Source organism: Rhinatrema bivittatum, chromosome 1, assembly GCF_901001135.1.
Source record: "Rhinatrema bivittatum chromosome 1, aRhiBiv1.1, whole genome shotgun sequence".
NCBI classification, from domain to species: domain Eukaryota; kingdom Metazoa; phylum Chordata; class Amphibia; order Gymnophiona; family Rhinatrematidae; genus Rhinatrema; species Rhinatrema bivittatum.
In genome coordinates, this window is record NC_042615.1 from 751,577,218 (window position 1) to 751,590,216 (window position 12,999).

General features: G+C 45.9%; 1 protein-coding gene across 4 annotated transcripts in view; it reads right to left on the minus strand.

Annotated features, from left to right (window-relative positions):
• Positions 1 to 12,999, minus strand: part of NIPBL (NIPBL cohesin loading factor) — a 1,214,062-nt gene that overhangs the window by 422,434 nt on the left and 778,629 nt on the right. For all 4 annotated transcript variants that reach the window (XM_029578690.1, XM_029578673.1, XM_029578682.1 and 1 more), the window contains one exon: positions 8,817 to 8,906. In XM_029578690.1, coding sequence (XP_029434550.1) covers positions 8,817 to 8,906 — 90 coding nt within the window. The remainder of the gene's footprint in view (positions 1 to 8,816; positions 8,907 to 12,999) is intronic.

Here is a 12,999-nt window from a genome sequence, read left to right on the forward strand (position 1 = left end):
GACGAAGCAGATGTCATCCGAAGCACCACAAAGGTTGACAGGACAGGACGGCTCAGGAGCACAGGACAGAGTCCACTGCCGGCATCTCCTAAGATGGAGCAGCGTCACCTGGAGATCCACGGCCGGCAGAACAGAAGGCTCCAAAGCACTGGAACAAGGACACCAAGGAACCAGGAACATCAGGAAGCGGGACGTCAGACAACAAGACACCAGGACATCTGGACGGGGACCTCAGGCAATGAAGACATGACGAGAAGCAGACGAGACGACGAGCTCCATGGAGAAGACAAGGAACCTGTCGGAGCGCTGGCAGGCAGGAGCCTCCAGGACTGAAGACACTCTGATGTAAGGCCACGAGGAAATGCAGGCACAGCCATTTTATAGGGCTAGCACAGGAAACGGTCACTAGGTGGGGCCCAGGGCATATCCTGCCGTGGGCCCTTTAAATCCAGAAGAGGCGCGCCTAGAGGCAGGAAGGAAGCTGTGCAGGACCATGGACAGCGGTCCTGCACAGACGTCAGCGCCGAGGAAGCAGGGCTGGGCCTGGAGACAGCATGTTCTATACCACACGTCCACGTGGGGCCCCTTTTCAGTCTTATAATATCAAATTAGATATTTATTTAAAATCTTTTCTATACCGACGTTAAGATAGATACCGTTACAAATGATAAAAAAAAAAGAGGAGAATGCTATGAACTCTGCTGCCCGCGGGTCCCCCCGCGAGCAGACTCACTTACCACGCTGCCTTCTTCACCCGACGTGGCAGGGACGCCGCCGTCGGGCCTCCTTCGCGGCTGGAGCCGCGGACTGTCACTGCCCTTGCGGCCCGGAGGCCGCCCCAGATTCCCTCCTCCTCCATGGTCGGAGCCGCGGCCTGTTTGCCTCTCCCCGCGGGGCCGGGATTGCCCCCGACGCCATGACCATTCTTCGCGGCGCTAAGGCCGCATCCCCGGGCTGCTTTGGCGACTGGAGCTGCTGCCGACGTCAGGGCCTGCGTTCAGGCCAGCCCTGCCTCCTCAGCGTCTCTGCGTCTGTGCAGGCCTGTCCATGGTCCTGCACAGCTTCCTGCTTCTGCTGCTTCTTAGGCGCCGGCCCGTGCCTCTCTGCCAGATTTAAAGGGCCAGGCACAGGAAATGTGCTGGCCCCACCTTTAATGGGACTTCCTGCTTTAGCCCTATAAAGGGCTGCTCCGTCTGTCTGTTCATGGCCTTGCATCTGAGCGACATCCCCTCTGGAGGCTCCTGCCTGCCAGAGTCTTGTAAGGTCTTCTGTTCTTTGTGGAGCTCCTCGTCTCGTCTGCCTTCTACCACGTCTTCGTGTCTTGATGTCTCGCCTGAGGTCCCGGTCCATGTTTTGATGTCTTGTCATGATTGTCTACCTCCTGATGTACCTGCCTTCTAGGATGTTCTTCCCTGCGTCTTCGTCTGGTGCTCCTGAGCCTTCTGTTCCTATAGAGCTGTGGTTCTCGGATGGTGTATGCCCGAGATTGGTGCAGTCTGCAGGTAGGACTGGTCCCTATGCTCCGGAACCTCTGTTCCCGCCAGCCATAGAGGGAGCTTCGGGTGACACTGGCTTCCTCATTGGAGTTCCTCCGTGCCTGGGTCTTCCCTGCGCTGTCCCTTTCTCCTCGTGGTCCGTGACCAGCCTCCAAGGGCTGTGTAGGGCGTGCAGTGGGACAGGGTAGTCCGCGACTCAGTTCCACGGGTGGCCTGAGTAGGGCGCCCTGAGAGACAGGGCAAATGTCCTTCTGACCAGCTGTTGTCAAGAACCAAGTGTCTTCGTCAGTGATGCCGCCGCATCAACCAAGTGTCTTCGTCAGTGATGCCGTCGCATCGACCATAGTCCTGTCTATGTATCAAGGCCTCCGTCTGCCCTCAACCTCAGGTCAGGCCTGCTGCTCCATGCTGTTACGCAGCAGGTCCGAAAGGGCTTGGAATGGTCGGAGGACCATTCAACTTCCAACATCCTTGGGTGCTGGCCTTGGGAGCTTGCAGGCCTGGCAGAGGGTCAGCCCGTTAGCCATGCGGAGCCCACCATCAACCCTCGGCTCGGCCCTGAAGGTCTGGGCCTGGGCTGAGGCCCAAGGGCACACTAAACCACTAGAGTCTAACAGAGAAATCCAACTCTGCGGGGTGGCAGGCAGGTTTTGTGAGGAATAACATCCTGCTGTCCTTGGAGAACACCTGTTACAGGTAAGCAAATCTGCTTTCTCCATGGTCAGGCAGGATGGTAGTCCTCACACATGGGTGAATCCCTAAGAACATAAGATATGCTATACTGGGTCATACCAAGGGTCCATCAAGCCCAGTATCCTGTCTCCAACAGTGGCTGATCCAAGTCACAAGTACTTGGCAAGTACCCAAACATTAAATAAAACTCAAATTACTATTGCTTATTAATTAACAACAGTTTATGGATTTTTCCTCTAGGCTGCTCCTCAACATAAAAGGGGGACCGAAATCCAAACCAGGTACAAACAGGCACAACAACAATGGTGCTGTTGGTAACAGAGCGGGGAGACAGTCTGAACCCAAACAACAGGCCCTAGGTGGGAAAAAGTTGTGTTCAACACCTCAAACAGATTCCATTGGACAGATTGGCTAAATCTACTGTCACATAGGCCATCCCTATCCAAACAATAAAGAGATGTGACTTTGTGGTGAGAACTCCAATGTCGCAGCCTTGCAGATCTCCTCCATGGGAACTGCTCGCAAGTCGGACATTGATGCTGCCATGGCTCGGACAGAATGAGCCTTGACATGACCCCCAAGATGTAGTCCTGCTTAGGCAAAACAGGAGGAGGTGCAATCTGCTAGCCAATTCGATAGCATCTGTTTGGCAATGGCAATTCCCAACCTATTCCTATCAAAAGAAACAAAAAGTTGGGTGGACTGTCTATGGGCTTCTGTCCACTCCAGACAGAAGGCTACAGTTCACATGCAGTCCAAACTGGGCAAGGCTCATTTGCCTTGGTGAGAATGGGGCCTGGGAAAGAATGTTGGCAGGACAATGGACTGGTTAAGATAGAAGTCCGTCACCACCTTAGGCAAGAACTTAGGATGTCTATGCAAGTCCACCCTGACATGATAAAACTTATGGATAAGTCACTAATGCCTGGAGCTCGTCGAAACTGTTCGCCGAGGTGATCGTCACCAAAAATATGACCTTCTAGGTCAGGTACTTCAGGTCACAGGTGCGCAGCTTTCATCAGCTGAGCAAACGCCACGTTGAGGACCCGAAAAGACAGAGGAAGGCTTCAATTGAAATGTACATGAATCGTACAACTACAGGCTGTACAGAGGTGGGCGTACCATCTACCCCATGGTGGCATGCACCAATTGCACTCAGATGAACTCTAAACGGAGTTCATTTTCAAGCCAGCTTCTGATAGGTGTTGAAGGTAATCAATCAGTTTTTGTGTGGGGCAGCAAAATGGATGTAGTACCTTCTGTTCAGAAAGCCTCCTCCACTTCAGTCCATAGGACTTTCTAGTGGAAGGCTTTTTAGAAGTCACCAGGACTCGAGAGACATACTCTGAAAGACTGAGTAGTTGCAAAACTAACCTCTCAACATCCAGGCTGTGAGTGACAGGGCCTGGAGGTTGGGATGTCTCAACCTACCTCGATCTTGCATGATGAGATCTGGGGACGTTCCCAGACTGATTGGCCTCTGGATGGAAAACTCCCGTATGAGTGGAAACCAGACCTATCTCGGTCAATAAGGAGCTATGAGGATCATAGTCCCCTTATCCTCGCAAAGCTTCAAGAGAATCTTCGCTACTAATGGAATCGGAGGATATGCTTACAGAAGACCTTTGTCTCAGTCTGGGCAAGGGTGTCTTGAGACTGGTTTGCTGTCTGTCCTGTACAGGGAGCAGAACTGAGATACCTTTCAATTGCAAGGGGACATAAAGAGATCCACGGCCAGGCTCTCCCAGAGGTGGAATATCCCATTCACAACCCTCTGGTTCAGGGACCACTCATGGGATCTGAAGGCATGACTCAGTCTGTCCATTATCACGTTCTCCATTCTGGCCAGGTACATGGCCCTGAGCATCATCCCGTGGGACAGGGCCCATTACCAGATTTGAACTGCTTCCTGACACAGGTGGTATGAGCCTGTACCTCCTTGCTTGTAGATATACCACATCGCCACATGATTGTTTGTTTGAATCAGGACAATTTTGGTCAGACAGCCGATCTCTGAAAGCCCATAGCGTGTACCTGATTGCCTGGAGCTCCAGGAAATTGATTTGGCAACAGCTTTCGTGGGAAGACGAGAGACCCTGGGTGCTGAGCCCATCTACATGAGCTCCGTAGCCCAGGGTGGACACATCTGTGGTTAAAACAATTTGGGTAGGAGGACCTTGGAAAGAGATCCCCTGGTTCAGATTTGAAAGTACCTGCCATCAGCACAAAAAATCCCGGAGGGGTAATGTGACTCAGATTTGATCCTGGAGGCTGTGTGTGGCTTAGAGCCATTGTGACTCAGGGTCCACTGGACCTTGCACATATGCAAATGTGCCAAAGGAATGACATGGATGGTTGTGGCCCAATAACCTTAACACGTGCCAGGCTGATACCTGCTTGCTCTGCTGAATCTCTGCCAGAATGGTCATCAGAGTGATGGCCCTTTGACGAGGCAGGAAGGTCTTGACCTGAGCTGTGTCTAGCAGGGCTATTATGAAGTCCAATTGAAGTGACAGGTTTAGATGGGACTTTGGGTAGTTGTTGATGAATGGTTAAGCACATGGACCTGACAGCCTCTGCCTGAGATGTGCTCTTGACTAGCCCATCGTCCAGATAAGGGAAAACATGCACCCCCAACCTGGGGAGGCGTGCCTCCACCATGGCCAGGCATTTCGTGAAGACCTATGAGGCTGACGCTAGTCCAAATGGCAACACCCGATAATGGAAGTGCTCTTTTCTCACCACGAATAATGACTTGGGAAGATCTCAATGTGAGTGAATTCATCCTTCAGATCGAGGGAGTATAACCATGCCCTTTTATGCAAAAGTGGGATCAAAGGGCCCAGGAAAACCATCTTGAACTTTTCCTTTTTAATAAATCTGTCAAAGGCCCTTAGGTCTAGGATGGAATGGAGTCGTCCTATTTTCTTTGGAATCAGGATGTACCTGGAGTAAAAAAATCCCCACCCTCTTTGCCCTGGTGGACCATGCTCGACCACTCTTGCCAATAAGAGGGAGGAGAGCTCTGTTAGTAGTACCTCCTGATGCGCTACCAGCTCCCAAAACGGGCTCAGAAGGCAATTTGGTGGGACAACCTTGATGGACGATTGAAAGAACCCACTGGAGTCTGAGGTTATACTGGGCCACTGGTTCACAAAGAACCATAGCTTGCCCCCGACTGGTGGATCTATTGCCCCGAATACATGTAACTGGACTATGCTTCCTACAACCCAGTCAAAACCCCATCCTTGGAGTGCTGGCTGGGCCTTGGGGGCTCTCTGCTGCCTGGGTCATTGCCTGATGCTGCTGATGGGAGCAAGAGGTGAAGGATAGTATGTCCTCTTGGGAAAGAAAAACTTCTTCTGCCCTGATTTAGCCGACCTCCTAGCAGAGGAGGACAGGTCCAGATTGCTGGCTGAGAGTTGTTGGAGGGTTTCATGGTGGTCCCAGAGCTGGCGCACTGCATCCCTCATCCTATCTCTGAAGAGATTCTTCCCGGTACACAGCACGTCAGCAAGTTTTTCCTGTACCTGTGGTCAGAGATCAGAGGCCCGCAGCCATGCCATACTGCGGGTGCTGATTCCCGCTGCAGAGACCCTCGATGCCGTCTCAAAAACATCGTAGGTTGCTCAGACCTCATGTTTTCCACATTCCAAGCCCTTATATACTAGCAACATGAGGGTGTCCTGCTGTAGAGGCAACTGCTTGGCCACCTTCTTCACCTGTTTCCAGATGTCCTGCAAGTATTGGCTCACGTAGAGCTGGTAGGAAGCTATGCGGGCAATGAGCATGGGTCCCTAAAAAACCTCTCTCCCAGGAGCGACCACTGCTTTGTGATCCTTCCCCGGGGGCACCAAGGAATGGGTCCTAGACTGCTTGGCTCTCTTGAGAGCAGATTAGACTACCATCAACTAATGGAGAAGCTGTTACTTACTGAACCTGGGAGCCTTCTGGACAAGATAAAACCCATCAGCCTTCTTATTCATGGGAGGCACTGTGAGGGGGTGTTCTCACATCCTCAGCAGTAACTCTGCAAGGATGTTGTGCATTGCAAATACCATGAAATCCTGAGGAGGCTCCACGAACTGGAAGATTTCAAGCATTTTGTGCCTGGCATCTTCCTTGGTCAGTAACTGAAATAGGATGGCCTCTGCCATCACTCTCAAAAATACTATGAAGGTTAAGTCCTCAGGCGGAAATGTCCTTCGCTCCTCTGGAGGAGAAGGTTCTGAGGGGAGACCCTCAGAGCCCACGGTGGAGGACTCAGTGATGTCATTCCCCCAGAGATCATAGGGGTCCTCATGCTCACTGAAATTGGCAAGGGATGGGGCCCTATGTGCTCATCCTTTGTCCAGAGGTGCAGGCACCAGTGGAGCTGAATGCGGAGCTGCAGGCCTCAGCTTCACAACCGGCCTAGGCAGAGCTTCCTCCTCAGAGGACCCAGGGGAGGCTGTGGTGCCCCAACGGGCACAGATGCCAACATTGGAACTGATATCAGCTGGGTCTGTAACATACCAATGAGCACATGGAGCTTCTCCAACAGTGGTTCCAAGACGGATGGTACTCGTTCCGGTGTGGTTGGTGCCAAGGGACCGATGTCCGGCATCACCTGCCATTTGTACTCGCCACTCAAGCTTCTCCTCAAACATTGCCGATGCCAAAACTGATCGAGATAAAGGAGGAATGGCCAGATCCTCTTTGGAATTGAGAGTAGGATCAGTAACTGGCATCAGGACTGGTGGAGACCGTCACGGACGCCTGGCACCGATGGGGAACTGCTGCTTCCCTCGCTATGGGGTCGCTTTGGGGGCATTACAGCATGAGCTGGCATATCCCTGTGACTAGCACCAGAAGTTTGCTGCCAGAGGATGTGGTGAAAGCTGTTAGTGTAGCTGGGTTTAAAAGGATTGGACAGGTTACTGGAGGAAAAGTCCATAAACCATTATTAAGGTGGACTTGTAGAAATCTACTGCTTATCCCTGGGATAAGCAGTCTGAAATCTATTTACCTTTTCGGATCCTGCCAGGTACTTGTGACCTGGATTGGCCACTGTTGGAAATGGGATACTGAGCATGATGGAACTTTGGTCTGACCTAGTATGGCGTTTTTATGTGGTTTGACAGTGGTAGGTACAGCAATTTAAAGTCAATTTACTTATATTTGTAATAGTGGGAGTCATTAAGCAAGAGAAGTTTCTAAAACATTAATCATTAATATCACCTCAAAAATGAACTGAAACCTGGAATCAAAAGAAAGGATATTGACAGTCTACCGATAGCTATTGATAATTTTTCTTAGTTTGACTGCTCTAAAAATAAGACAATTTATTTGCATTCTTGTTAAACTTAATACACACTGTCTTCTATAAAGACTCAGAAATTCCCTATACATTATAAATCAACATGGCGCACTTTTGATTCTACATCTATTCGTAATTTTCTCTTCTTAAAATCCACACAGCCTGACCTGTTCTCACAATTTGACTAAGGATTCAGACTACATGTTTTATTAATTTACTGCGGAACAGGATATCTTAGCATAAGAAAGAATTGTTTGAATTTAAATGTATTTATTTTATTTATTTATTTATGTTTTTTATATACCGGTCTTCTTACATTATATGCAAATCAAATCGGTTTACAGATAAATAGAACTTTTTAAACAAAAGTTAAATAGAGAAATATATTAGACAAATACACTGAGTTATAAATGTCTAAATGTCTTAATGTTTTAAATAAAACTTTTAAATAGCCTTTATAAAGGAAGAAGAAATAAAAATAGATAGCCAAAAGACAACGTCTAACTCAAACATGGTATTAGGAATTATTCCTATTCCTAAATGTATAGATGTCTTGCTGGAAACAGAAGTCATTGGAAAACTAACTTCCGCTTGAGTGCATCGACTGAACCATTGTGGGAAAGAAAATGAAGAAAAAACATCATAAAATGCAGCTTTTTGATTCCACTCCTCTTTACAAAACTGTTCCAGCTCTGTTCAAATAACTGAATTGAGATGTTATTTAACCCTATAGGAATTAGCAAGGCTGCTTGAATTTGTATCTAGCTTAATATAGTTGTGACCTATATATGACTATATATGTATAGTCTTAAAAGTCCAACTCTTTTATTAACATGCTGATATCAACATTCTTTGCTTTTTTTTTCTGTATATCAATATACTGAAAATTAGTTCATATCTTCACATTATAGACTCAGTGTCAAAGTAAATATACAGGTAATCATTCTTTCATGTATGTTTACACTGCTTTTATACTGTTTATGGATTCTGTGTAAATAAGAGTCAGTTGTAGACTAATTAAAATTCATTTCCAAATTTATGTACTGTATAGACTGTCTGGTAAGGAAAAAACTTGAGGTTTGTCTTAATTCATGTGTGATTGTGACTATGAAAGACCAATAAAAACATTTTTATGCAGTATAATATATGATAATGAGACGCCAGTCACAAAGCAGTTATACTTAACTTTCTAGGACAAAAGTCATCTTTAAAAAATAATACGCATACCAGTTAGTTTGTAAAAGCACATGTAATAAAATGACCAACCATTAAGGCTACAAGAAACTGAAGATTATATAGACCCAACAATTCAAGTAGCAGAAACCTACCACCAGTGATGGATCAGTCTCAGTGTTTTCATCCAAGTAATCCAGGAGGGCCTTTTGCAGCTGCTGAATCTTGTCGTTCCCTCCAGAAACCTATATACAGAAAGAACACTAATCAAATACTAACACAATCACAGAGCCTCATTCACAAACATGAACACTGGGAAATATTCAAATTAAAATTTGTAAAAACTAATTGCTAATTAGTAGTAATTATTTAAATATTTATATTTGTTAGCTATAAATCAAATATTTAACACAGTTTCTAAAGTTTTCTAACAGCTATGATGAGACTATATAAATTTCCCTTTTCATATTATATTTTTATCTACAATTTATATTTATTTTTATTTATTGAATTTAGCTCAAGCCTTAATTTTGCCAGAAGGTGTAGGTTTTCTCTCAAACTACTTGACTGATCATTTTATCACAATTACTTATAGACATCCAATACATTCTCTTATACAATGCTTCCTTTCATTCTATAATATAAGCAAATAAAAATATCAAATTCCATATGAAATGAAATTTTCATAACTATTTATAACTCCAAATAACTTCATTATTATCTAAAATATGGTTCAAAATTCTAATTAGAATACTTCCTCTCAAAGTGTCTAGAATAAACTAATATCCTTTTTTCAATGTATATCTAATACTAAGGCTTTATGTGAGCCACTTCAGGCCTTGGCATGAGTGGCATATAAATACAAATAAAGAAGAAATAGATGCCAGATGACCTTAAAAAAAAACTTTATTGTAGTGGAGACATATTACAATTGCCTGGCTCTGGCAATAAGTGGCTGCCTCAGGGGCTGTATACATAGAAACATACATAGAAGTGACGGCAGAAGCAGACCATTCGGCCCATCCAGTCTGCCCAGCAAGCTTTCACAGTTATTTTTCTCATACTTATCTGTTACTCAGACCGCTAAGGTCAGGGCCCTTATTGGTAACTTTTTGGTTCTAGTTTTCCTTCCACCCCTGCCATTGATGTAGAGACCAGTGCTGGAGCTGCATAAAAGTGAAGTATCAAGCCTAATTGGTTAGGGGTGGTAACCGCCGCAATAAGCAAGCTACTCCCATGCTAATTTGTTTACCCAGCCTGTGCAATTTAGTCCTTGTTGGTTGTCTTAATATAAATCCTCTTTTCCCCATCCCCCCTGCCGTTGAAGCAGTGAGCTGCGCTGTATATGTATTCAAAGTGAAGTATTGGTTAGGGGTAGTAACCGCCGTAATAAGCAAGCTACTCCCACGCTCATTTGTTTTCCTAGACCTAGGATCCTAGTTGATAGTTGTCTGAATGTAAATCCTCTTATCTTCATTCCCCCCTGCCATTGAAGCAGTGAGCTGCACTGTATATGTATTCAAAGTGAAATATCAGGCTTAACTGGTTTGGGGCAGTAATCCCGCAAAAAGCAAGCTACTCCCATGCTTATTTGTTTAACCAGTCTGTGCAATTTAGTCCTTGTTGGTTGTCTTAATATAAATCCTCTTTTCTTCATTCCCCCTGCCATTGAAGCAGTGAGCTGCACTGTACATGTATTCAAAGTGAAGTATCAGGTTTAATTGGTTAGGGGTAGTAATCGCCGTAACAAGCAAGCTACTCCCACACTTATTTGTGAATGCAAATCCTTTGTCTCACATTTCCTCTTGCCATTGAAGCATAGAGCAATGTTGGAGTCGCATTAACCGTGTGTATGTTTATTGAATAAGGGTATTAATCACCAGGAAGTAGCCGTCATTCCCACAAGCCACCCCCATACCTCTTCTTTTCATTCACATCCTCGAGACTTTATGGATCCAAAGTGTTTATCCCATGGCCCTTTGAAATCCTTCACAGTTTTAGTCTTCACCACTTCCTCCGGAAGGGCATTCCAGGCATCTACCATCCTCTCCGTGAAGAAATTCTTCCTGATATTGGTTCTGAGTCTTCCTCCCTGAAGTTTTAAATCGTGACCTCTGGTTCTGCTGATTTTTTTTGTAATGGGAAAGGTTTGTCGTTGACTTTGGATCATTAAAACCTTTCAAGTATTTGAAGGTCTGTATCATATCACCCCTGCTCCTCCTTTCCTCCAGGGTATACATTTAGATTCTTCAAACTCTCCTCATAAGGCATTCAATGAAGACCATACACCTTTCTGGTCACCCTTCACTGGACCGCCTCCATCCTGTCTCTGTCCCTTTGGAGATACGGTCTCCAGAACCAAGCACAGTGCTCCAGGTGAGGCCTCACCAAGGACCTGTACAAGGGGATAATCACTTCCCTTTTCTTACTCGATATTCCTCTCTCTATGCAGCCCAGCATTCTTCTGGCTTTAGCTATCGCCTTGTCACATTGTTTTGCCCACTTCAGATCGTTAGACACTATCACCCCAAGGTCTCTTTCCTACTCCGTGCACATCAGCCCTTCACCCTCCTTCGAAAACATTTCTTTCGGATTTCTACACCCCGTTTGCATGACTCTGCATTTCTAGGCATTGAATCTCAGCTGCCATATCTTTGACCAGTCTTCCAGCTTCCTTAAATCCCATCTCATTCTCTCCACTCCTTCCGGCGTGTCCACTCTGTTGCAGATCTTAGTATCATCCGCAAATAGACAAACCTTACCTTCTATCCCATCCGCGATGTCGCTCATGAAGATATTGAACAGGACCGGTCCCAACACCGACCCTTGCAGCACTCCGCTCATCACCGCTCTCTCTTCCGAGTAAGTTCCATTTACCATCACACATTGTCTTCTGTCCTTCAACCAGTTTGCTATCCAGGCCACCACCTTGGCACTCACTCCCAAGCTTCTCGTTTTAATTCACTAGCCTCTGTGCGGGACCGTATCACAGCCTTGTTAAAATCCAAGTAGATGACATTAAGCGCTCTTCCTCGATCCAATTCCTTAGTCACCCAATCAAAAATGTCTATCAGATTCGTTTGACAGGACTTTCCCTTGGTGAAACCATGCTGCCTCTGGTCCAGAAATTCTGCTGCTTGTAGATAGTTCACTATTCTTTCCTTCAGCAGCGACTCCAATACTTTTCCCACCACCGAGGTGAGGCTAACCGGCCTGTGGTTTCCAGCCTCCTCTCTGCTCCCACTCTTGTGAAGAGGGACCACCGCTGCTCTTCTCCACTCAGCACCACTCCCATTTCCAGGGATCTATTGAACAGGTCACTCAGCTAGATAAAATATTACTGATTGCGTCATGCACAGTAGGGGCATATCTTCTGAAATGTTAATGGCCCACAAGTGTGGTCGAAGCAACGAGAGGAGACCTGTCATCCAGCTATGGCTGAATTGATATGTCCCTACTGTGGATGACACAATCAGTAATATTTTTTCTAAAGAACAGTCGCCTTTATGTACACTTGTGGTCCATTAACATATTAGAAGGTGTTTTAAATTAACACAACCTCTACTTGATATTCCTAAGTATTACGTATACAGCCCCTGAGGCAGCCATTTATTAGGTGGCGAAACTCGGCCAGAGTCGGGCAATTGTAATTCGTCTCCACTACAATAAAGTTTTTTAAGGACATCAGGCATCTATTTCTTCTTGTTTTATCCTCACGACTTTCATAGATCGCATTCCTCATTGTTTCTTGGGTCCATATAAATACAAATAAAGGTTGGTGTTCAATCTTCACGGAGCGGAAGGATGGAGGGCTGCCATCTCCAAACAAAAAACAAAAAGAAAAACAGGGGTGGGTAAGAGTATGGGGCAGGGGTGTGGCCCTAATTGAGCTGGATGTTCACTTGGATGCAGATACGGCGCTGCTCTCTACATTGGTGGTGGGGTGGAGGGGAATTAGGGCTGGAGGGTACTGGAAGCCAATAGTAACAGGTGGGAGAGAGAAAAAGGGAAAAAAAATGGATAAAGTGCGTAGCTTGCTGGGCAGACTCAATGGGCCGTTTGGTCTTCTTCTGCCGTGATTTCTATGTTTCTATGAAATTTCCTAGGGTACAACAAATTACATAAAACTACTAATATATCCAACAAACACTATGTAAAGACAATAATTACAATACTGTATCATATTAGAATCCCCATTATCCATCAGCATACATATAAAAGAAGTATAACCATTAACGAATTTACAGTCCCCAAGGACCTTAGCCACATCACTGTTTTCTAAATAAATATTAAGATAAAATAGATCAGAATTAGCTTATGCAAAGCATCCGTTTTTCA